Source organism: Lethenteron reissneri, chromosome 33, assembly GCF_015708825.2.
Source record: "Lethenteron reissneri isolate LAM-NWPU_2019-01 chromosome 33, ASM1570882v1, whole genome shotgun sequence".
NCBI classification, from domain to species: Eukaryota; Metazoa; Chordata; class Hyperoartia; order Petromyzontiformes; family Petromyzontidae; genus Lethenteron; species Lethenteron reissneri.
The window spans coordinates 5465034-5492105 of NC_083811.1; the positions used below are offsets into that span (position 1 = coordinate 5465034).

General features: G+C 39.0%; 1 protein-coding gene across 9 annotated transcripts in view; it reads right to left on the reverse strand.

Annotated features, from left to right (window-relative positions):
* SBF1 (SET binding factor 1) overlaps nucleotides 1–27072 on the reverse strand; it is a 93647-nt gene that overhangs the window by 64347 nt on the left and 2228 nt on the right. For all 9 annotated transcript variants that reach the window (XM_061564403.1, XM_061564401.1, XM_061564407.1 and 6 more), the window contains exons 2-3: nucleotides 18749–18834; nucleotides 2531–2668 (exon numbers count right to left, since the gene is read on the reverse strand). In XM_061564403.1, the coding sequence (XP_061420387.1) occupies nucleotides 2531–2668; nucleotides 18749–18834 (224 nt within the window). The remainder of the gene's footprint in view (nucleotides 1–2530; nucleotides 2669–18748; nucleotides 18835–27072) is intronic.

Below are 27072 nucleotides of genomic sequence, written 5' to 3' on the forward strand. Positions count from 1 at the left end.
CTCCTTTCTCCCAAAAAAAAATACCAAAAACGGTGGCTTTCATGCAGTACAAGCTATTAGGCCTTTGATCAAATCAACTGGAATGCGCCCTATTTCGTCAGATTTCGGAAGCCAAGCATGGTTGGGCCTGAACAGTGTTTGGTTGGATGACCACCATGCACAAAAACAGGTGTTGCAGGCTTCTGCAGGGACATGTTGTGAGCAGAAGGCAGTGCAGTAAAATCCATTGTTTTGCTGTCCTGTGCCCCAACGTCTATGCCACTCGCCTTCACCACCCTGCAATGACTAGGGTGGTGAAGTATGGTCAAGTAATCCCCACAACCTGTACAGCTCGAAGTGAGTACTCATCCCGCTGTGGATTGACAGAGAGGGGCTGTACGTGTACATCTACAAGCCACTGGCAAGTAGGTCCATTGTATAATTAATGTAAAACATCTCCAAGACTTGTCCATTATAATAAATTAAATTAAATAATAGCATACGACGTGACTTAACCGAAAGAACCAAATAATAATTCCTGCAGTCACGAAAGTTCTAAAATTAAGATTGTCCATTATACTTGGATTCTCATGCTCCCAATTTCATCTTGAAGTCAATAGTTACCAATCAAGAGATGTGTACAATATATATTCCCTATTTATATACAGACGATTATAAATGAAAAAAACCGTATAATATTGGGGGACAGGGGCTTGAATGTGAGAAGTATTCTTTTCATGCGTAAAAGCAAAAACCAATGGCTGGCCACATTAAACAGTTTCTGCCATCAATGTGCATTATTAGACAGCAAATATTTCCTTAAAAAATACAAATATATTGTACTTTATAAATGTTTTAACCACATTTAGAAGTATTTTTTTACAACAACTTTGTTGTCTTCTTGGTTCTTTCGATAAAGTCACGTACAAGGGAAGTAATAAAATAATAAAAATAAAACATAATAAATAATTCTCACGACGTTTCGGCCACAACGCAAGCAGCCGTCCTCAGGTGAAGACCGAAAGAACCAAGAAGATGAATCCCTGCAGTCACGAAAGCTTTAAATCGAAATTTAACTTTGTTGTCGATCTCACGTATCCAAATTTTGCAAAGTCATACCACAGCATCATCATCTGTATTGTTCACTGCTCTCCGTCCTCCATAATCGTCCTCAGCCATTATAATCAATCCACCGCTATATCAAGGTCTCCCCAAGTCGCCACCATCCCTCATGGTCCTGCGATGCACAAAACGCACCCAGCACCTGCACACGTGCCGTCTCGTAGCTCTTGGGTACTTTCATTCCTTTGGCTCCCACTCAGTGAACATACTTGCATCTATTTTACATTTATTTTAAGTGATCTGCTTTCCTTTCATATACTTTGCAATCCGATAATTTTTCGTACTGTTTGTTGTTGTAAATTTCTGACCAGTTCCTACTGGACATCTGTGAAAAAAAGCTTCATACCTCATACAATTTCTCCAGGATAAAGTTTCTGATTCTGTGAACAAGAGCTTCACAGTTCATCAGATTTCTCGAGGATAAATAAAGATTCTGATTCCGTTATTCTTGCCCATCGGCCATCATTCCTTGCAGACACATGTCATGCCCCACAGTCAAAATTATGTCTTCAAGCGGCGTATGTTCTCTAATGCACGTGTTACTTTCTGCCACTGAGTGTATCTCTCCATGCTCCTTTGCACACTTATGAGCTTTTGGTCCATCCTCTTCTTTAGTATCCATTTTTCTGATCGGTATGTCAAAACATGTAACACTCCGTTTAAAATCTGTCCTCTTCAGATGCATCGGTATATGTTGCTTTTCATTATCGGGTTCAGTTTTCGAAACGCTGTACACAATCCGCTCCAACCCACTCAAATCCGCATTTTTATTCCGTGCAGTCAAAAAAATACAAAGTTGCCCGATTTCTCTTGGAAATAAGGTCATGAAAATAACAAAACATTGAATTGTTCAATGTGTTTTTCGTGTAAAAATGTTTCTTACGTAACCAGTGCTTTTGACAGATGATTATTGAAATGTTAAATCCAATATTAATACAAGTTTTTGCAAATACACACAAATTATTGTCACGCATAAGCGCTTAGTAATTAATCAGCCATCTGTGAGAGCTGAGCGTATTATGTTGAAAACAAGCATTGGCAGAAGTTAATGTTGCCCTTGATACCAATTTGTATTTGTAGAAGTTTCAAGCAATCTGTATTTTGTTAAGGTTGTACATTTTATCAGCATTTTGACAAAGGCATAATGATTAATCATGGAGACAAACAGGGCCCCCTCTTTCCTAAGTGTGCTGTTCAAAAAAACAATGAAATATTGTCCGATCCTTCCTGCTTTATACCACAGTTTCTAAAAAAGTATGACACATCACCCTTATTTCCCGAGAAATGTCTTTCCAAGCATGTGAAAATAATTATAATAACTTGCTTGGGATAAGATAACAGCCATTGCATGAATCGTTGCTAAAACAACCAAAAAACGGTGCAGCTGTCAAATTACATAAAATGTCGATTGGAGTGGATGCTGTCAAACCTGCGTCTCATCTTCGGGCTCGTAGAAGGTGAGGCAGGCGCAGAAGTGTCGGTCTGACTCGATGTCCGTGAGCACCGCCACAAAAAACGTGGGCTGCTTCCACTCGTTTGACAGCTTCCACCCGCTCGGCTGGCAGAACTGCGAATGGCCGGGGGTTGGGTTGGGGCCATCGAGAATGAGGATTAGACAATATGCAAAGCACTTTAGTTAATCAAGACACAGCAGCATGATCAATTGTCGTAGTATGTAAATTCAAGTGGTCAGTGCTCGGAGAAACCATGGAGGCCAATCGAATGCATGCAATTTCCAAGCTCTACTTTAGATACCCAGAATATTGTGAAATATACTGTCATTCATTCACCTACAAGATTTATTTCAACAAAACGTAATCCCACGTGGAAGATTGTACTCTAGTAGGAAACCAAAACTGTAGGGCTTCAAGGAAAACTGGTACAGGCATTGCAGATGATACCTTTAACTACAGTGCCTTTAAGTGTACATGTGCTGGTTGGCACAGAAAAGAGCACGCAGTCTCCAGTGGGCAACAAAGTGCCATTCCCAAAGAAGGCAGATGGTTGTGTTTACCCAGCACAGCCTACACCAATGTAAACCTGCTGGCTGGCTCATTTAAAAGCAGTATCCGTTTGTGCTCATTAAGGAACTGCTACAGACAGGTGTTGCTATTAAACAAACAAGATGTTCAACGGCTCCCAAGACAAGCCTTGCATCTGTGATAAACAATCAAAATCTAAGGATTGAACAACCGATGGCATTGACATTTGTATCAATTACTTTCTTATTATGCATGATAAACATTCCCCTTGCAAAACATCACAATGAAGAACCTCCTGAAAACAGTCTTGACACAAAGTCAGGCTTTCCTCGATAAATAAATTACAATTGTCCAGCAGAATTAAGATGAAAACACTCGAAGCAGCAGCTCAAAACCAATGACGAACGAACAATGTTCACCGACTGGAAACTTATTATTTGTTTGCATTACACTCAGTATACAAATTAGACCAATTCATTCAGGTCACAGGTTACTAAAAACATTCGTTTCAATTTAGATCATTTCAGATTTGTACCTCTAAGAACTTGATAAATAACCCCACTTGAATGATTTGTCGAAAGCAATCGTGTGAAGTTATAACTTAATGCCGCAATGAGAACGTTTACCACAACAACATCTGTACCATATAAATGTTAGATCAGTAACGAGAGGTTATTTATAATGAACTGTTTAAAAATATTCCCTAAAAATCAGAGTGCTTTGCACTGTTTTGTCCTACATTTAGAATTCTCTTCCTTATATCATTCATCACCATGATGATTTAAATATTTTGAAGTCCCACTTGAAACAAATCTGCTTGACACTGCTTTTGTTTGAGATAATGTTTTCAACACATAGCAGCTTTTGGTTTTGGCTGGAATGGGAGAATTAGTTTAGTGTACATGCTCTATAATGTATTTTTTATACTTCAAGCACCGGATGACTGGCTATTGTTCCAGGTTGTGCCTGAAGATCACTGAAACTTCGCCAGTCACTTTGGTTTAATTTGACATACACTAAGCACTGTTTAAACAAATGCCATTGACGACAACGGATGGGCATTCAATGACTGCTGCTCGACACAAATGGTCAAAATATATTATGACATGCACGAAGCATGCGGTGGTGGTGTCGCGCGCCACTCCCTTGGCCATTAGTATCTCACCATTATTGCATGAAGCAACACAGCCGGAATCGATGCATCATCGCCAGGTTGACATTAAAGAAGAAAAAGAATGTCACTCAAGGAAAGGGCCACTGCAGTAACACGTCACCTGCACCCCACCAAGCTAAGTGAACCCTTTTGAATACGGAAGCAAGTGCAGATATCCAAACCACAAATACAATTCTATCTTTTCCTGCGGATAATACACTACACTGTGACCTTATTATGCACGGTTGCCTTGGAAGTTTTTTTTGTTTGTGGTTATTACTCCGACATGGGTGAAAAAATATGGAAAATGTCAGCCGTGACGCTTGGGTTCTCCGTGGTCATGGTGAGTTAAGGTGGAATTCATTCATAGGTGTGCCTGCAGAGCGTGACTACACGCCTACACGCTGCAATCACACCTATCACAAAGAATAACGTTCATACAAACTTTTAGGAAAAAAATACAATTTCGAACATTTGAGTACAGCTTTGGCACAAGGGGAGGACATATTGTAAACATAATTTTTGCCTAAAATTTAATTAATAATTGGCACAAACTTTGACAGATTAAAACGCAAGTTTTCGCAGCCACTTGTAATCCAAATGTGGTTTTCCAGGTTGGGATCCGTGTAGGGCTATTCCTCTCAAGATTTTATCATGCACTGCCACGCACATCTTCAGGAGTTTAATAGAGGATGATTTGGTGGAGGGGGGGGGGGCATTGCAATTCACAAAAATTGTGCCTTACATGAGAGAAGAGGCTACCACTAGGACCACCAGCACCTTAATTACCACCCTTGGAGTTGTTGACAGGCTGAGGGGAAGCACCTGAAACAGAAAGTGCTGACCTACGTCTAGCCGAAGGATCTCCTCAGGGAGGGCGCTATTGGAATGTTACGGTAGACATCCTTCAAGTAAATCGGCGCAAACTTATCGCCCGGCCTAACCACCGTCCATGTACACCCCAGCGTCTCAATATTGACATTTCATGGTGCTCACATTTTGAATGCCAAGGTTATAACATTACGCAAAAGCCCCCGAAGGCTTTGAGATCGGGAAGTACTGAGAGGAGAACCCATGGCCCTCTTGCACTGGGGGCACCGTCTCTATGTTCCTAAGTGACAGGCATCTGTTGAACACATCCGATGTGATATGTTCTTCTGGAGGGCTGCCACTACTGTGGCTGAACACTTGTCACCTGCTTCACAAATCCCAGGGTATAACCTCTCCCCGGCACAGCCAGGATGCTTCATCGGTATGCAATTAACCACTTGCCAGTGAAGGCTCAAGGCCTCCCTCCCAGTAAAATTTTACCTATCAACTACTAATTACCAATTTTTTTCTTACCAGGTAAGGCCCTATATAGCTGCTTTTCAGAAGCAAAACGAAGTGGCTTATCATGTGGAAAGTTATAGCAACCAAATACTCTAAACACGTGTTTCTACATTTGGAGGGGGGAAACCAGAAAACCCAGAGAAAAATCCACGTCATCACAGAGAGAACATGCAAACTCCAAATATACAGGCGTCAGGGTAAGGATCAAACCTATGACCTCCTGTATACTAGGCAAAGTAATTAACATCTCGCCACCGTAGCACCCCCTATCAGGGGGCAAATGATGCAGTGTGGCCTCACATAGCACCCCCCCTGGCTCTTCACTCCTTTCTTCAAGAAATCTCAGTGGAATATTCCATCTACGTAATTTATATACGTATTTTATTAAGACCACGGTTATTGACAGCTCGGATGACTACATCAGTTTACACTGGATCAAATGCCTAATCATCTTCAAAATATAGGCATAGTGGCATCTAACATTCATTTGTATTTTCTAGAAACTTGATTTGATAGTGTATGTGGTCTATGGTGGAAAAGCGTGTCTTAAATTCCAGCTAGCTAATTCATACACTTGCTTAAACCTCAGAATTGTCTATAATTCAGTTCTATATGATCTTCATTAATATATAAACCTGCGATAAGAGATCAACAGGTCTAATAATAAATGTAAATAATTTTCATATCCCTTATAGAAAAAAATAAAGAGTGAAGCATCATTGCTAAATTAAGTTATGTCTTGTGTAAACATTTTAATAGGTCGCTTACATTTGTTTTAACAGCTTATTCCGCGTCTTTGATAATGATCACAGTTATTCCATCTGGTCCAGAAATGTTTTCCATTTTCATAAAGCGAGCTGTCGTGGTTCCTTAAAGTTTGACATCTGGAACATCTTCCTCCTCATCTGAGAATATTTTTTGACGAGGTCAGATTGTTTTTTGCTAGAGATCAGCATTAATTTCTTCCACTAGTTTCATCATCGTGTTTAATGGTTCCACCTTGCTCTCTAGGGGCTACCGTATGTGATATACCGATCATCAACGTCCATTTTGCTTTCATTATCCCACTATTCATGTCATCTTCAATCCCCTTTTTGTTGTTCTCCCGATTTATATTATTATTATTTTCCTCATGGTTTTAACAGAGTCCTGTATGTTTTAGCATTTGTTTGGTATTTTTCATCCTTTTCCATATTTATCATTTCCTAGATCATGCTTTTGTGGTTCAGACAGCTTGTTCTGTTTTCCCAATTACTGTGCATCTCATTTATACTGCACTTTAAAATACAATGCTACTTATTTGTTCATGTTACACATTTAATAGTTTTGCTTCTCTAGGAATTTGAATGTTGCTTATAATTAGAAGACATTTTCCTAACTCTTGAATTAGATTGTTTACATTAGCAATCTTGCTTCAGCCACAAATGACAACTTACCTTTAATTGAAATTTGATTATAATAAATTGGCATTGAGTATTAAAATTGTTCAACATAACTCAAGGTCAAGCGCTAGATATTAACACTTGTCAACAAAAACATTTCCGTTTTAGGCGAAAAACAAAGATGCCAACTTGAACAATCTTTGAGTAACCCTGTAGTTTTTGAGCATCTTTAAAAGCATTAACTTTGTCCAACTACCCATCAAAACATTTATTTCATTATTTGCAATGCAATAAACAATGAGCGAATGGGGACTTGTGCATGTGTGCTAAAGCAATAATGGGCACATTCCCAATAACTGGCAAAAAGCATCCCATTTCAGGAAAAGCAATGCATTTAAGTCTGTTTCAGTTCCGAGGAGCCTAAACTATGGGGCTCTACTAAAGGGGCTGGCAGCCTATCATATATCAGAATGCTTTATCACATGCAGTTTCTAAAATGATTCAAGCAAGCTGTAACAGAAATTCGATAATAGCTCTCATTATAGCACGATACGAGCCATTTACAACAAGCACTCAATCAGAAAATGCTCCGAGTCCTTAATTTGCACAATGCCTCAAATAAAGCACCATCATCTTCCACTTAATGACGCCAAAAGATGAAATCTGAAAGTGACCATCGCAACACCTTGCGTTCCTTGCGCTGAGCAATAGATTTTCGACTCTGATATCACCACGATACTTTTAAGTATGAATGTTTTATTAATTCTACTCCAACAAGCAACATAGCACAAAAAAACACTGGTTAATCAGTTGTGTTGGCCACACACGTGATGTGTTGTGACATCAGCCCTGAGAGTTGACACATTAGGCTAATTGGGGTGGTATTGGGGTTAATCCCCATTTGCCCTCCTGATGGTTCTGCTAATATATGCTTAAAACTTGTAATTAATATTTACTCCAGGCACACAGCTTGCCATGATACTGCTATATGCTAAATGATCCTTCGTAAAAAAAAAACAAGCACCGAAATGATTTGTAAAAACCACGAAACAATTTGACCTTGTCTGACAATGTAATATCAAGATTATACTTGTCCAAAGCTCCTTCACTGTTAAATATGAAAGTCCTTGTGGTTTCTTACTCACTCCACTATATTAGCATTTCAAGAGTGAAATTAGAAAAAACGGGCATTCATTTCATTGTTAAATTAACAGGATGCTCCAGATCCCAGCTGCATCTTAACAAAACATTGATATCCCAGCCTGTACACAAAGCAGTTATGCCAGAAAGAGAAATTGTTTTTTCACTTGAACACTTATTTATTTTTTAGTTGTCAAGTTATACTTTTGGGGAATTTATTCAAATACAGTATATCAATGAAAAAGTAACTGGTGAAACATTATTGTTTTCTAATGCCAACTTTTCTATTAGTGTCACACTGTGGTGGAACCAAAGCCACGGTTCGATGCCAGGTTTAGCCATACGTGGGGTAGTTTATGTCCTGTTTGTGCCTTTAGATGGCTGATACATCCTGTTAAAAGTCTGCATGTTTTTTTTATAAAACATTTAAATTAAATAAATACGTTTGCATGCATTGCGGTACATAAAAGCTATGACAAAACAACATCATGTTCTTGAATGTTCTTCCTTAATACCAAGCTACAAAACAATTTAAGATATAATAAAAGCCCCACCTCACAGCTCATGTGACAGAAGGAAAATTAGACTTTGCTAAATACAGCTTTAGTTCAGCGAAAACAAACATTCCATTTATTAAGTCTGTTTTCATGTCATTCTTAACACAATAGCTTACATGTGCTAGTCATGGTTTTTTCAATTATTTAAACAGAGGTTGGGCACCTATAGCAGCCATTTCAATTATCTTTAATATAATTGAATTGAAATGTGCAATTGCTTACACTAATAATTGAAAGCGTAATATATTGTTAAATAATAGAATCAGGAATTTAATGTCCCCTAATTTGTGACGATTCGCACGCACGCGACAGAGTTGGATAAATATGGTATGACTGCACAAATGTAAAATGTTGGAAAAGAGTGTAATGAATTTATATATTGATCATCTTTAGGGTCACTTCTACTCATGAGGGCTACGAAAATGGATTTGGCAGCATGCTTGAAATAATAGCTTCAATGTGTTGTTTTCCAACATATGGCATGCAGTGTTTCAGATTGCTAACACCAATAAAAATGCAACAAATGTTGTTCATCTAGACAGCCCCATGCAAGCTTCATGGATGCTAAAAAAAAAGGCATTTAACCAGGATAATTGTAAGCACATGTGGCAGACTTGCAAATATTCTCACATTAGCCGGTGGTAATATAGCTTAGGATGAAAGTAAAACAAAAAATCTGAGGTCTGTGAATGTCAATATACGATATAACCTCCATGTGACAATGACATTACTTTGAAAATGCTCAACGTTATGCTAGATATCATATATAATCATGATGGGTTTTCCCAATTGTGAGTATATTTTTTTAAACTTGAGAACTTCCGCATAAACTAAGCTTGATTAGCTTTGTGTTGTTACTTTATTCAATGGCAGTGGTGAGAAGTAGTCCAAGCGTCTGAAATGTTCCAGAATGTTGGTACATTCCGTTTCCTGTGCACTTGCTGCATATTGCATGTCACTTCGCCAGCCGTGCTATTAACCGTAAGATTTTTATATGACAGAAATCGCCTCCAGCATTGATACATGTCAAATGCCACAGACTTAAGGAAAAATACAATAAACGGTATGTCACGTGGTACTGATTGCACATGTACGGCCTTTTTGTCATTTCACGGCTGGATAAGGGCCTTCCCACAACTTTGCAGGCCATGCGAGTCATTCAACCATAGTTCGCCACCCTGGTCGGTGCGGTTTTGCGAAGGCAAGGATAGATGGGGGGTATAGTAGAATACTGTACAACTATTTATTTTTGCTGCACTGCCCTCTGCTGCCCCCCCACGTAGCCCCAAGCCCTATGACAACCTGTCTGTACAAGTGGTCACCCGAACAAGCGTTATCCAACGTCATCACTGCTTAGCGTGCAAGGCCTGATGAGATCAGGTGCATTCGGGCCGATTATAAAAGTCATGCCTTACCCAACGCGGCTTTATCAAACGCGTGTTTCGGCTATTGCACACGGGGGTGATGTTTCGACTATACGCAGTTTACTTACTGAACAAGGGGGAAGACGTTTCGGCTATACGCGGTTTGACGCTGCGAAGATTCTCATCTCCGCGTCCACGTGATGCTTAGTCCGCTTGTACAGTGCTCGAAATGCCACGGATCAATATCTCCTCACCATCTTCCCACGCCAACACTTATGCGGTCTCACTCAACCCTCTAAGACCCCTCCTCCCAAAACCTCCACCAACATCATCTTCACCTTCATCATCATTGGCCGTAAGTAAAAGGAAAAAACTATTAAAAACTTTGTTTTAACTTCATTTTAAGTCCAATTTTATTTTATTTACCATGTATGTTGTGTTTTTTTGTGACAACATGCGGGGGAAATCACACCGAATTATAAGCTCAACAAAGATGGAGGATTATATAATCATCACCATCATCATTCGCAATAGGTAAAACAAATATTTATTTAACTTGTTTTTATTTCAGTCGATATAGTAACATATCTTACGTTATTCTATCTACGCGTACCATGTGTCCATTTTTATTTTTATGTGATACCAAGTGGGGGAAAATCACATAGAATTAGTTAAACAGAGGGAGGGGGTGTGATCATTTTGGACCCATGAAAGAAAACCCAATTTTTCCCATAAGGTCGATTATTAGTCAAACATTGATGTCCCCCCAACATGGCATTTTTTAGGCACATAACCCCCACGTTCGGCGAGGCATTCGTGTGTGTACACTCTTTATACATTCATGAAGCAATAGAGTGAACACAAAACCTTCTGTTATGATTTACAAATTGTATTCAAAATAATAAAATGTACACATGACTGGCAAATTAACTGTGCTGCCATTTTCAAATAAAACATTGGTCAAGTAGTAAAGGTTTTATCGAAATGATACTAAAATACAAAGCAGTTCCAAAACATCCTGTCAGACACGCATCAGTAAAAATTGTTATAGCCTCTGCTGCTAACCAAGTTTAAACAAAAAGTGGTTACTCACTTACATGTGCAAATCATTAGCTTCGGATTGTATACGATAATGTATATAAAAAGCATACACTCAGGATTATGCACAGCATGGCTGTGCATAACAAGAAAAAATGAAATACTGGTCATGAGGCACTCAATGACATAAATAAAATAACATTTTGGAACGTGGCTAAAATTAGAGAGAAAAAAAGTGAAGATTATTTTTGCATGTGGCAAAAATATTTAAAAAGAAGAGGCATCCATCCAGTGCAGCGACCGAACATTGTGTTTTATTGTTTTAACAGGCTTCCTAAAAAAAAAAGTGAGATGCAAGCAAATAAAAAAATAAACACGTGAACTCAAAGATTAACAGAAGAATGAGATGATCACGGGGGCTGTAATACAGCCTGCAAATAATCAGTGTGGATTACAGCAGGGACTGGTTTAGGTGGGGCATGAAAGATTGGGAGGGGAATACGAAAAAAATTCTGCATTTCTGGGATTCCACGTCAATTATTCATATACATGCTCATTACTACAAGCATGGGAGCAAAAGGAAATGTCCCATCAGCTCAAGTCCTATTTTTTTAAGCCTGAAGAATGTATAGTCATTGTCTCATGAATGAAGGTTAAATAGAACCAGGCCAGTCTAAATTAACTGCAGAGGGTGCTTACTTAGCCTTCAGCGAAATGTCCATGTGATACTGTAATTGCAGAGTTTGTTGTTACAATAGTGAACTCACTTTCCATATGCACGTCAGGGAATGCACTAAATAGGGTACCAATAGGTACAACCAGCTGCCAGGGGATTCAATCACCAATGGCACACAGAAAGACAATGCGTTTAAATAAAACACACAATTAACACACCTGCAATAACTGAAGATTAATTTATAGGGCAATTTTAGAAGACTACATGTGTTACATATGAAAACAATACCAGCCGGATAATCAATGTGAGATGAAGAATGAAAAGGGTTTTTGGTGTTGCATCTTCACAAAGCCAGGTTTTGTTTTGGAATTCCTTCACTTTACCCTTACATTTGATCAGTTTCAATGATGACACACTACAGAACTCATCTTACCTGTGTTGAAGTGGGGGGCGCTGTTCACGTAAAAGCAAATTCATGAATGAGAGCATTCCTCATATTCCTTATCCATGGAAATCCGCAAATAACTTGGGGATAAAAAGAAAAAATTTGCACCAAATTGTGGATAAGAGACAATTTGTTTTGGGAAAACTCGATACCACAGAATAAGCCATATTTACAAGAAAATTCACGGTGGAAAGCTACACTAGTTTCATTCATGCCTTAAGATTACACAAACATTTTTCTGTTGATTCCCTTGGAAGACATTCACTTTCCAACACCGTCATTCCTCGTGTGCTATACAGACGGCCTGTACGGGTAGATGCAAGCCAGACACTGCAATGCAGCTTGCTCGCATTGCCAACCCCTATTTCTGTAGCCAACAGATGGTTTAAAGCTGATTGTGCACGTCCCAGCTTATCGTGTCGATGCCTGCACAGCCACACTTAAGCGGTTGCCCGTAAGCTTTCCTGGCTCCCCATACTCAGCAGGAGGCACAGACACTGCCAATATCGAGCCCACGGGGCAAAGAACTGCTCCAGCGGCATCATGTCTGGCAGGCCGGCCGGCCGCACGCTGAAAAACCTAAAACTGGGAGCTCTGCCTTGACTCGGCCTTTCATATTTAATTTAGGCAGCAACTTCAAGTCAAGGGTCACTCATCAATACATCACCCACTTTGTGCTCGGTGCCACATTGCTGAAGTTAAAGCACCGTACAGCTGGCCATTGTTTACAAGTGCTTCCTGTAAACGAGCACAATTTCTGCTCGCTTTGCACTTTGAAACATACTTAGAAAACCTCGTGCAATCTAAGTCATAAACAAAGACAATCCACTTGTCTCAAACGACCTCAGGACTTGATAATGAAACTCGCTAAGCAGTGCACATAATGTGCAGTAAAGTCAATACCCATCCCAATATTGTTTAAGCAGCAAATAATTAAAAATGTACAGCCCTTTATCAATCCACTGCTGGATGAAAGTGTGCCAACACATTTTGGTCATGGGGGTTGTCTGACCATACTTCAGCATGCTGGTCTGTGCAAATTGCTGAGGGTGGGGGAACAGCATCAGTTCACATAACTAAGGCTGGGAATCAAACTCAAGTTGCCAAATTTATAGCGCAGTGTGCTAACCATTGTGCCACCACTCCACCCTGCTAAAGCAGTAAGTGATTAAGAATATACCATCGAGTTAAAACGAGTAATTGTTTATACAAACAACGGATATATAATAATGTACAAGATGGTTAATGAGGCCATTCATCTGGCAAAGAATGACTTGACATAACAAGGTTCAATGGACCCTGTCAATATAAATTACTACAAGTATGTGCGAAGGTACATATCCACGCGAATGTGTAAAATTACCTATAAAATTACATTGCGGTCAGTGAGAATGTGCCCACATAAAAGCAACGAGTGGTCCATGACAGCAGGTCAAAGCAATAAACTGGTCAGTGCAGATAAATCGACAGTGAAACCTGTTACAATCCAATATTTCAAAAAAACGTGCATAAGTACAATTCTAAAATGTGCCCCTCCTTATGCACTCAAGGGACAGACCAACGGCAACTGCAAGTGACATCCATTTGGGCACAAAGACCACCCTGCCCAAGACCAACGATTGGACTAAGTGACTGTTTGTGGGTGCAGGATAATAGGAAATGCGCTGAGGAATGTGTTGGGCACTGGGGGGGGGGGGGGGGGGGGGATAGAGGAAGGGAGCAAGCGTGGATGGAACAACTGTGTCACACTTTAGAGGTAATGATGGGCTCCCAGCAGCCGCCTGCGCACTGGAGGAATGTTTCACCAGCTGCTATTCCTACCAGCCTAGTCAATGGGCATGCCTGAACGCCAGCTGAGGACGTTAACAATACGACATGAGGGGTTCACATTTCCTGTTTTATGACCATATTACAGATTAAACATCGCACAGTCATTCGATACCAATAAAGGTTTTCAAAGGTATAACCACATTAACCTAAAGCTAAAGAAACACAGCAATGAATTACATGTCCTACATTCAAATTGAACCTTCCACTCGTTGAATATTAATGGTGTACATTGTTATTTTTATGATTATTATTTTATATTGGACCATATTTGAAAAAAAGCATGTAATAAATAAGTTAATGCAACAAAATTAAAATTTACTTTAAACATTACTTCATTTATAGCAACTCTGATACACACGTGAAAAAAAGTGTGTGAAAATAATCATTTCTGAGAGATATTTAAGCTTTTAATCGCCCCTCTTATGCGGTGCCACGATGACACCGCGGCAAAGACAGAGCAAGTCTTTCAGAATGGTGATGCATCGTTGCCCGAGTTCAAACTTTCTTAAATACAGTTCATTCCAGCGGCAAATTGTAGTGCCAGAGCATGCGCGAATTGGTGCGCGTGAATATGTGCACGTACACCGTTTTAACCTCAGACAGATGAAGCGGCGTGTAAACCACTTTACTGGGTTTCATAAGTAATCGTGTCCATTAAATGTGATCGGAGTTGGGTCATCTGCAGTGGACGAGCTGCCTTATGGTGTGACCACACGCATTCTTAATTCATTACAAAACTAGCATCGTGTACAAAGTACTGTACTCGGGTAATCTTTTTCACTTCTATTCTGCTTTAGAACAGGGTACTAAATCTCAAAATATATTTACTTCATTGCAACACTTATAGGACAACTCAAATGGTCACAGAAGCATTTGAAGGTTTTACTATTTATCCAGAGAAAAAAACTTATGACTATGTTGAATTTCTTGTTATCGTATTTTAAGTTTCGCTTTCTTGAGGACAATAATTCAATATTATCTTGATGCAAATGAAAGCATGCTTAATGTCAAACCAGGTATCCCAATATGCCCTTTAATTTTCAAACATGCCTATATTTTCAGTATTAAGCATCACATTTTCAATTCTAGCACATGGCTGCACTGTAATATGATTGGAGTTATCTCCATGCGCTATGCAAATAAACCACTTTCCAATGTGACATGCCTTTAAATCGAAATGCCTAAGATAATTTGTAAAGCATGATTTCAAGCAGTTATCCCAGGAGACAATTAATCAGCACTTAGTAACGTATCTTATAATAGAAATTGTTCACCTTCAAGATTTAGGACCACTGCACGTCCAGACATATCATGAATGGTGGGCATGCACGTGTCCCTGCTAGTTTCACTTTCTTCTTATTCGTGATAGATTTTTTTTTATGCTGAAACATACGTGAAAAAATACTATTTCTATCCATGTGGAATGTCAGTGCAATAATTTTATGATTTTTTTTCCTGCAAAATGTTGTATGGACGTGACATTTAGCATAATGCGCTGCACATCACCTTCGGTAATGAAAATACAAAATGGAGGGGGGGTTATACTCAAATAGTTCCAGTTCCAGAAAATTACAGACAGTGCTTCTTTACACAGCTTAAAGGTGACACGTTAATGCTTTACACTGCCATATTTAAGTAATGTGATTGCCAATTGGTACAGTATCATAATAGGTCACGCAATTGTTTTCTGTTAGGTTATGCATCTTGACGCAAGGAATACTTTTTTTATTTCAAAACCTCAGCTCGTTATGTGCTCCAAGCACAACTTGCACATTTTTGCTCGGCCAGAGCTGGCGTGACTGTCGAGGCATGTTAGTGCAAACCGGCACGTACACAATGGAGACTTGACACACACGCCTCTGTGTAAGCTGTGCACCGGGGGAATAAAATATTTGAAGACATGCATCGTTTTTGTCTGTATTTCCTTCTTTGCTCAATCCTGTAGCAGGCATGCCTGGTATAGTTTAAAGTAACATAATCTTGCAATAAAGAAAATCTAACAATGCTTAACATAAAAGATTGTATTCAAAACATGTCATGGAAATACGTTCCTATAATTATAAGCCAGTGCGTATACTGTACCTTGCTAACATTATCAGTTGTCCTGTCCCATATTTTAAAAAAAGCATTATTTGTGAATTCCAAAATGTATCCCATTAAGTTTAAGGAATTACAGACACTAGTTAGGTTATTTGCCGAATACTGTTTATAAACTGCAGTAACAACTTCTATAAACAGTAATTCATTTCAGCGATGTTCTTCTACTATACCAAGAGCCACCACTGACAGTTTTCATACAAACTTTGAAAAAATGTCGCCCTTGTAAAAAATACAGACTATGGTTTAGATAATCTCTTGGAAATGCATGTAGATTTTGTGTAGCTGGGTAGAAAGATTACAATGGTATGTTCAGTTGCAACGGTTGGTTTATTTAATGTGCCGGAAACAATAAATTTTTTTTTTGCTTTTTTGACTCAGTGGTGTGTCAACCAGAGGACATAGGAATCTCAAGAATTCAGCACAGTCAGGACTTCCTTTTGGCCATATTTTCATTTCCGATTTATAGGATGGACTAGGCATGACATTGCACAAGAGCTTATAAACTTCTACACATGTATTTTGACATTTAAATTGTCCATGGGATTGGAATGTCAGTTTATACAGTCATGGTTGAGGTTCGGAAGCATTCAAAATGATTAAGAAGGCAAACATGTAACAACAACACGATCCCTACAAAGAGCAAATGATGTACACGTAATAACACTCAAACTTAGACAGCATTAATATAGTTAAATATATTTCGGCGTATGTAAGCCACAATGTTCATATATAACCGAAGATAAACATTATTATCCATTAACATGAAACAATATTTGCACAATAAAGTAAATTACATCACATATGTAATTGCAAGGTTTTTACAAAGTAACTCTGGGAGAGGAATTTAAACAAATTTCCAAAACTGTATTGGCCAAATATTACAAATATTTCTCAAAATACTGTTTTGTCAAACATTGTAGGAGTGACACTAAATATTGTCCGATGATATATCACACTTGTTAAGTTCGTGTCGTAATTAATTACTGTTCAATTTTAACCACCCTGATTGTACAAGAAGGCATAATTTAATTTCAACATGCAAAAATCTATCACAAATTATCAACCACCAAAGCCACCAAAAAACATGATTTATGTATTTAGAAAAAGATGTGTCAATTATGTTGTGTTGCAGTTTAGAAAAAATAAGATGAGATTTCTTTGGCCTTTCTCGGTCAGATAACCCTGGGCAATAGTTGCTACACTAAAAGTGAAATGAGAATGAGAGAAGCCACAAACTGCACACATCAGCTAAACATAAATTAACCACGTGTGCATGCTTAGGTTTTAGTTTTTTTTATGATCAGAAAAGCTTTTATTAATTGGTGGCACAAAATTGTACATTTAAAGTATAGAATTCTAAAGCATAGAAATTAGTCAGTTATTTATGACCATGTAAGAGTTCCAATGGTGGAGCAGTGGTGGTAGTGGTTAGCGCACTATACTCGGCAACACTAACATATGAACAATCAGCAAAGCTTTTATTAATTGGTGGCACAAAATTGTACATTTAAAGTATAAAATTCTCAAGCATAAAAATGTATCAGTTATCTATGACCATGTAAGAGTTCCAATGGTGGAGCAGTGGTGGTAGTGGTTAGTGCACTGTACTCGGCAACACTAACATCAGCGGAGAGTGAGATCTGAACCAGTCCTGGCCATCTTCCCCCTCTACTACATCATCCCAGCTTAATGAAGGTCAAAAAACCTCCATGACCGACACGGTTTGGCAGTATGCGTTTAGTTTGTTGCCCTTCCCCCGCACCTCCGATAAGCACGGTGGCTACATAAGGTGCGAAAGAAGTTCAACATACATGCATACGATACAGCAGTGGATCATGAAAGACCTATAAATTATTTTTATAATAATTATGAAGAGCTCATTAAAACTCATGAGACAATGGGGCTACAAATGCAGAGAAAAGAATAATAAAGTAATTGTAAAACAGTAAGGCAATTAAAGTGTCTATTTCACATGGTCCTATTCTTGGCGTCACGTTTTTGGTTAAATTAAATTTTAGATCACTTTGTTTCGCTTGCACAGCGAGGTGTGGATTGGTATGTGTCACTGCACAGCAAGAACAGTGCTACTGACATCCTGGAATTAACACCACAGGCGTGCTGACAGGTGTTGGGAAATAAATATTTAGGCATAGACATCTCTACTGTGCAGCCACCCTTGTGTTAGTAATGCAGGTTAACCAAGCATATCCATCTATAAAACTGCAAGAACAAATGTATTTAAAAAAAGGTATTCCATGTGAACGGGTAATGTATGTTCTTTACATAAGCACATACAAGTTTTGCACTTTGTCCATTAGACAAAGTAGTCAGTGGCTAAATTTGTATTTAAAGCTTTCGTGACTGCAGGGATTCATATCCTTGGTTCTTTCGGTAAAGTCGAAACGTCGTGAGAATTTTATTGTTTTATATTGTTATTATTTTATTATTTCCCTTCTACGTGACTTTACCGAAAGAACCAAGAATATGTAGCCAGTGGCTGTCCTATGGATTAGACTCATCCCCACCAGTGGAATGTGGAATTTCCACCACTGGCTCAGGGCTAATTTCAGCAGGAAATTGTAAAAAAAAAAAAATCATAAATGACTCAGGGGATCAGTGGGTTTCTGTGGGACTTATTGAGTCCATACCAGTTCAATTCCCTGTGGGAACGGTGTATCCTCCCATTCTCGGTCCGGAAAACGCTGGATGATCTTCCCCTGGCCCTCTCCAGTCCCTAGATGGTGAAACAAACGGCATACATCATGTCAAATGAACTAAGAAAAATGCTCACGCGCTCCGCATATTTCCCCTTAGAAGACATTTTCAAACATTTGGTTAACAGTATACATTCATTGTACAGAGATACCGGGCCTATGGCAAAATAACGAGATGCACATCTGATATCTTTAGATCTCCAAAGCCAAGCATAATTGAGCCTGGATCGTGAATAAATGGGTGACCATCACGCGCGTCAGGTTATTGTAGGCTGCTGCAGAATTACGGGGTGACCAGCAAATACAAGTGCAGCAAAATCCATTGTTGTGAAGTACGATGCTCCCCACATTCATCAACCAGCATGGTGATGCCCGATCAATAACGCCCATGACTCAGTGTGCGGAGGCCTTCATCCAGCAGTGGATTGAGAAAAAGGGCTGTGCAAGCAGATGTGCATCCAGGGGTACATGCTAGACTAACAAAGCAGCATTTAACATGTTGACTTTTCCTTATATACCATGAAATTCCTCAAAGTGGAACGTATTTTCATGATCTAGCATGTTGGGTTTTTTTTTTTACAAGTTCATTCATTCACAAAAGTGATGACACATATAGTGCAGCACTGAGACACTTATTCAAGCCTGAGAGCTCTTGGCTGTTATGCAGTGTTTGAAAACAACTCTTTCATTGTAATAATACAAGTTTCAAAAGAATTAAGACGTCTGTTTGTCAAACTATAACTGGACTTGTTCATGCCTTTTTGTGACGACATCACTTAAATATGATTCTAGCATGAATAAGTCAGTTTGCAATGCTGTTTACATGTACTGGTACAACCTCCGACTATTCCTATGAAATGAAAACAAATAAAATTGAGACATTTGTAGAGAGTTAAATGCATGCTTAAAAACTCAAAAGAAAACCAGGAGCACTCAGTGGAGCCAAAGTAGTAGACCGCACAATCCCAATGGGCCCACACTTTTTGGTCGGGATACTACTTTTGAATAATGTATGTCTTTTTTTTCTTTTTTTAAGAAACCGATTTAGAATTAAAGTGTTATTTCATACTTTCCTTACCGATATTTAACTCATGAAGCTCATTACAAATGGGCTGCTTTCCAAAACCAGCAAAGTCAAACAATACATCTAGTCTCCTTAACAGTGAAATGTCATAAAAAAACATTTTTTAATACAGTGCTGATTAGTTTACACTGTCCTGGTTTTTATTTAAAAAAGGTCTTGATGTTAAATTGAATGATTAATTGCTGAACTGTGGGTTATGTAACTGCTACTGGAGATTTACTCTGAGTAAACTGGCAGAGTGACGCAAACAGAAAATATTTCTCCAAAACAATCTCTGAATTACAAATCCATGATGGTTATAGCCAGATTTATTAGCAGCATAAATCAAGTTATAACGATTAACATTTTCAAATGGCTACCAAAAGTATTCTAACCAATATATAGATATGAACCAATCTTCATAATTTTTGCACTATTGCACTCCAAACCAAGGCCGTAATTATAATATATATTTGGGGGGGACACATCCCCGCCAACATTCAAATATGCTCAAAATGTCCCCCCCAATATATTGCTATAAAATATTTCAAAATATATAAATTTCGATGCTATGTAAATAAAAACAACAATTTGCTAAACCTTGGCCACAATATCTGGACTTGTCTTCATATAACAATGCATAGATTTCTGTTTATATGACTGTGGTTATGGTTGTACTTTATGAATCCCTAATCTCTGCCATTACATACAATGAAACAAGAAAAGGTAAAAAGTAAAAACAGAGCAATGTAATACAATACACTATTAGACATTATTGTAAAAATCAATAAAAAGCCTATTCCATGTATTAGTGAAATGTTTCATATTTTAGGCAGGAAATGGCAGGAAATTCGTTTTCAAATTTAGATTTATTTATTTTTCTGGGGGGGGGACCCCCAGACCCCCTTGGAGATTTGGGTCCCCCCCAATGTTGACTCCATGGCTACGGCCTTGCTCCAAACACATTTGATGTTATGTTTCACATAAAGTTGGTCCGGAGTATTTATTAATTGAGAGAGAAAAACAAGAGGGCGACGGACAGTCACAATTCTATCATCCCAAGATGCACATGTCTCGTTGTACGCCAAAGCCCTGATGTTGGACCCACTCTAATAGCAGTCAGCATACCAAGCAATCATTTACCATATCGTCCACGTGTCAAGCAAGTTCAAGTGAGGTCTGTGTTCTTGGTGATCAGCATACCAGGCTTGCACTCCATCAGAATATCGTCTATCAGGATCAAGACTTAATTACCAAATACCGAGTCAATTTAGTACTTCAGACCCCCCACTGACCCATTAAATAAACATGGCTCATGTCATTAGCAGTCAAAGCCAACAACTGATAAGACGCAGTTGTTGTCTCCATCCCTGCTGGGATACTGACCAGGGTTGATATGAAGCCTTGACCAGTGACATGTGTATGTCGTACTGAGCCACTGGCGCCAGATAACTGCTACAGAAGCTATTCCACCCATACTGCAGTTTATAACATGAAGGTCAGTCCCATGTCAACATTTGACAGTCACAGTGGGACAGTTAAGAAAGGGTTCTCACATTCCTCTCGTGTTGAATTATTTTCCAACCGAATGTTTCGAGAATTCTTGACGTTACCGAGACATCTTACTTTCCCTATCATTTCACGACAATTAGTCTACGTCGCTTTAAACACTCAGCGGTTGTGCAAATCTATTTGTACTAAAAATTACTGATGATTGTTCTTAGAAAACTAACCCATTATTGCAGTAAATTAGCTCCGAAGGGTAGTAAATGCATCAAGTCATGTATCTACTGCGATTAACCAGGCATGATGCAGCAAAAAATTGTAATTTTCCATTCGCGTTTCTTTTTTAGATCTTAAATAAAAACAAGTGGAAAATGTTACAACACAAGCTATACTCAGTTGAGCCAAGTATGCTGAATCTTACCCACTAAAATGTTAAATGCCAAGCTACAAAGAAGTTAAGTATTTGCTATGCACACATTTAAGTTATTTGCACTAAACAAGCAACTCTGGAAACTTTCATGTGCCAATGCCTGCCTATAGAGTGGTGAAACAGATTCATCCCTCGCTGCTTTACGTGGGAAAATATAAAGTTTTTTTGTGATTTTCTTACCCTTCTTATACTTTGCATTCTTATCATGTTTTGTATTGTTTGCCGTTGTAACTTTCTGATTAACCCCTTCTGGACACCAGTACAAATTAAGCCAATAATTATTACAGACCAGCATAAATGTATGTATATTGAACTTCTTTCGCACCGTACGTAGAGAACCATGCTAATCGGAGGTGCAGGGGGAGGACAACAAACAAAACACATAAAACAGTTCTAAAGAAATGAGTTTTCAATCGATATTTCAATGTATGTAGCACCAGTGGCTTCCTAATATGGGAAAAGCGTTCCAGACCGCCGCAGAAGCGCATCTGAACGCGCGATGAAGTGATCATCTTTGTTCGATGGTTAGCCAAAAGCCGCTGCGAGGATGACCAGAGTTCGCGTGATGGTTTATGCTCTTTGACTAGATCGGCAAGGTATTGTGGTTCATTTGTGGCAAGCAATGTGTATAATAAATGCGACCTTATAATGTTTTCGTACAGTTGAAATCATGTTTTCTTCAAAGCGAACAATATAAAACCAAAAATAAATACTGTTCATTGTAAATTTTGAATGTTTCATCATGTTTTTATAGCAGTTTTAAAAGCAAAATTATCAACAAATTAAAGTGCAATGACATTTCGAGAATTTGAACCTATGCTAAAAATTAAACACTCCACTGTGGGAACCACCAAAAAGTAGTGTGCCTCCGCGTGTCCAAAAATACTAAACGTTTACAAACAAAACATACATGACAGGAATACTATCGATACAGGCAAACCTCGCTTCACGCAACCCCGTAGAACGCAGATTCGTTATAGCACTCTTTGTACTTGGGAAATGTAAAAAAAATATATACAAAAATCTAAAACGCACTTACGAGTGAGAACACGCAGCACTGGCCTCGGAAATCATTCGCTTGGCCAATGAGAGCACCATATGTCCTCAACCAACCAGCCTCCACCCCCACGATAAGATTATCACAATTCGTCGTCAAGATTTTTTTTAAATCAACAATTTGTCAATGTTATTTCAGTTTAGCCAGATGAAAACTCGCGAGACTAAGATGGGAGCCTCAGGCACCACCTCAAAGAAACCTTCGCCACGGAACTTGAGACTGAGGGCATCACGAAGATCACGGAGGTCCTGGGGTTCTTCACTGAGAATGACCCAGATGGGGAGCACAGCGGCTCCCAGAACCTCGTCTCCCACCGCTGCCTTGTACGAGTACAATAGAATTCACTCGTGAGTACAGACTTTTAATACTTACTGTTATTCTAAGAAGCAATTTAATCTATTTACGAAATCATTTTTACCGTCTCTATTATTAGCGCTATTACCAATACCTCAATGGGGCCCTTATATAGTGCTCATACGAAAGAAATAACGTATGAAAAAAATAAGAATAGGTTTTACCCTTTATGGCAATAAAACAGGTGTTAAGATGTTCAAACACCAAATAGAAACCTTTTGCTGTCTCTGGTGTAGGCCAATCAGTCTCAAAGACAATGCATACATTAACAGAGCATGTTTGTTTGCATGTTCACCACAAGTACGTGTGGTTAATGCAGACTTGATTCCTTGCAAAAGGTTTCCATTTGGTGTTTGAACATCTTTATTGCCATAAAGGGTAAACAACTATTTTTTTTCATACTTTGATACTGGCAAAATAGTCCCATTTTGTAGCTGCTCATCCCAAGCTATAAATGCCCTGATAGTGGCATTGTCTTTATACTGTTCGCTTTTTGGCGTTCTCTGGTCTGGCATTGGTGAGACGAGGCCTTAAAGAAGGTTGTCTCTGGTGTATCCCAATCAGTTTCAAAGGCAATGCATATATTATCAGAGCATGTTTGTTTGCATGTCCACCACAAGTACGTGTGGTTAGTGCGAACTTGATTCCTTGCAAAATGTTTCTATTTGGTGTTTGAACAGCTTAACACCTCATGTTTTATTGCCCGAAAGGGTAAAAAAAGAATTATCCTCTGATACTGGCAAAACGGTCCCATTTTGAAAGAAATAACGCCGTCGGGAATGCATCCTCATAGAAACAATGGTATAATGGCCCCTTTTAGCGCCGCTTCAATTAGCGCTCACTTTTCTAGGAACACATCTTGAGCATTAAGCGAGGTCTACCTGTACTTAAAACGAGTCTTCAAAATCAACTGTTATTGCAGTTCAACTTTACAAGGTTGTATATGTTATTGTTCTCAGATAACGATGCTTACCTTGCCTGTTATAGTTTCCGAGTTGGTGCAGGTGCAGAAAAAAACATTTAAATTCTCAATAGGCAATGTCCATCATATACCTTTGAAACAATTAGACCATCACAATTTATTTTTTAACATAACAATTACCCATACAAATGTGAAAATGCAAAAAAAACCAGACTATCTCGACTTGCTGGATATGACAAACAGTGATCAGCATTATCTTCATGAGTAATGACCAATCCACCACAGGATGAAAGCTTCCCAAAGCTGTGGCCATCTGTCACAGTCTTGCGATGCAACAACCTATCTAGCACCTGCATATAAGCCGATATCATTGCTCCATCTCTGTTGTAGATGTCCTGTTGGGTGTGCGCCCTACTTTGACTGCCACTCCACTGTTAATCTCACCACCGACAGCATTTGGCCGATATGAATTTCCACATAAGTCAATTCGATGAACAATCATTTGTGGGCCAGGTCGCTTCTAAAAGAGCTATATAGCTCAGTCGACCTTACCTGGTAAAATTACGCTTTTTTATCCCGTATCGTCAATTGTCTTACTGAAATCCACTTACTTTTTGTAACAGTGAATATGTCTCAAAGTTGCATATGTCCTTAAACTCATATATTCCTCTTTCTGGCTCTATGTGTAATTCCAAGCACGCACATATACCAATATGCAGAGCTCCTTAAATTATAAGTATTCTACATTGGGCCTCTTGCAATTAAATGTACAATGGTTCAGAGAACCAATCTGCAATTTCAGCAAAACAAAATTACAAGCATATTTTCATGGCGATGCTGACCTAACCCAGTTCGACATTGCTGCAGCATGTACCTTTCAAAAACATGTTGAAAACATCCAGCTTTTATGCATGTTAAGCAAAGTCAAAACAATTATCAAACTGTTTGCCAACAGCACCTGTCAGCTGCATCTTAGCTCCAAGTGTGTGTTTTTTCACTTTTTTATTTGGCCCATGGGCTCAGAAGCAATTTCACTACGGAAACTCCAACAGAAAGCCAGCAGCCAAACCTCAGCCTCCGATAACCCAGGCAGCACTTTCAAGGTCAGGCGTTCAGGTGAAAAGGTCCAACCGAGACTATAGTTATATCTGGTCTGTCCACACAATGAAAACAGGAAAGCAGGATATCCTGTGCACACTCCATCTGCTTCCAAAACCAGCTCAATTTTTTCACCGAATGAAGAAGCAGACACATAAAAGCAGTAAATGACTGGAATCCACTAAGCACTTGTCATAATTACGTCAGCCAAGGCAGTGTTATGGTGCAACGTGTCTAACATCACTTCCGTCTTTACATTGTGGACGTTTAAGTTTAAAAAAAAAAAAGATCCACAGGACCAGTCAGCATTATATATATACAATTCAAAAACCAGCTGACTGCAACGCATTGTGATAACCCAAATCAATTAAATTAGCACAGCTCTGCTTTCTATCAAGATGCATACCAGCGCATGCACCCAAGTGCTGTTAAACATAGAGGGTTGTCCAATGCTTGCCAGATTCTCCCACAACGGGCTTCATTAGCATTCAGGACGAATAGCAGCAGTACCCATGTGGGGTACATAAGAAACATTTACATTATATCCTGCTTCCCCCATTCCACTGAAAATGGATTTTATTTTTACAAACAGTACACACAGTACACTTCCTATTTCCAGTGGGAAAAGCAAGTTATTTAAATAGCAGAAGATCCCATTCATTGTACATACTGTACTCACCCATGACTCTTTCTACATGATGTCCTTATTTAGGCATTTACCAAAAAATATGTAATTTGTCACAGAAAGTATGAAGAAATCAAACACTTCAAAGTATTCTCAATATACAGTAATGTTTAACCACGTGAAAATTTACGGTGACATGGGAATTTTTTTTTTATTTCTAAACAATTTGCAAGTTAATTTCACAGCATTCAAAAAGCTATTTTGGTTTCAAAATAACGATGCATATTGATGAATTACATGTTTCCATCGACAAGTCAATAAACAGACAAGGCAGAGTGCACCGAGAGGAAGGTTGAGGACCAGATTCCCACGCTCGGGGCACTTGCTAGCTGGGCTGTTCATTGCAGCCTCTTTATCTGTGTGTGCCTTCTGGCATTAACATCTGCCACGCACGCAGGCATCCACTCTTAACATTGCCTGCCTGCCAGGATCACATGGTCACAGTGGAAGCAGAAGGCCGACCACGAACGCGTCCCGCTCAACAAGTATCTGCCGTGAATAGAACAAGCAATGCGATCTTTTATTTTCTTTTACGGCACGCTGATTCAGTTTCAGCCACGCCCAAGTCAGTGTATATTCACACACAGTGTCGCGTCAACTCAAACACTGTATCATGGGGACCCACCCACGGGAGAGTTTTACGTGTCTAAAATTCTGCAGCTCGCAGCAAAAATGTTGACGCTACTTCTTTGCAGTGTATCTTTGGGCCTCGGTTGAGAAACATTACACAATTAAACGATGGACAAACTGCTCTAATAACTGTGCCAAATAATGTGAGGCAACTAAAAAATATTATTCTGTCCTATGGATACAGGTGTACATATAAGCAATGATGGGAATATAATGGAAGACTATCGTAAGCAGCTTGAAAGTCAGGATTAGAAGGTGGCAAGAACATGTTACAGATTTAACCAGGAATAAGTGTATCTATTGATGCAACCTGTGCTCAACAGAGGATGACTGGCTGCTGAGAGAAGCATTGGAATAGCACAAATTGTTGGTGACCAATGGGAAGAGCTAAAGCCAGATGCAGTAATAGGATACTGTAACAGTGGATCTTGGAGGTCAGAGGTCGACTTTACATTAACTACGGGATCTGGCAGAAGGATGAAAGCAATGGCTAGGTGTGGTGGCATCACAGCA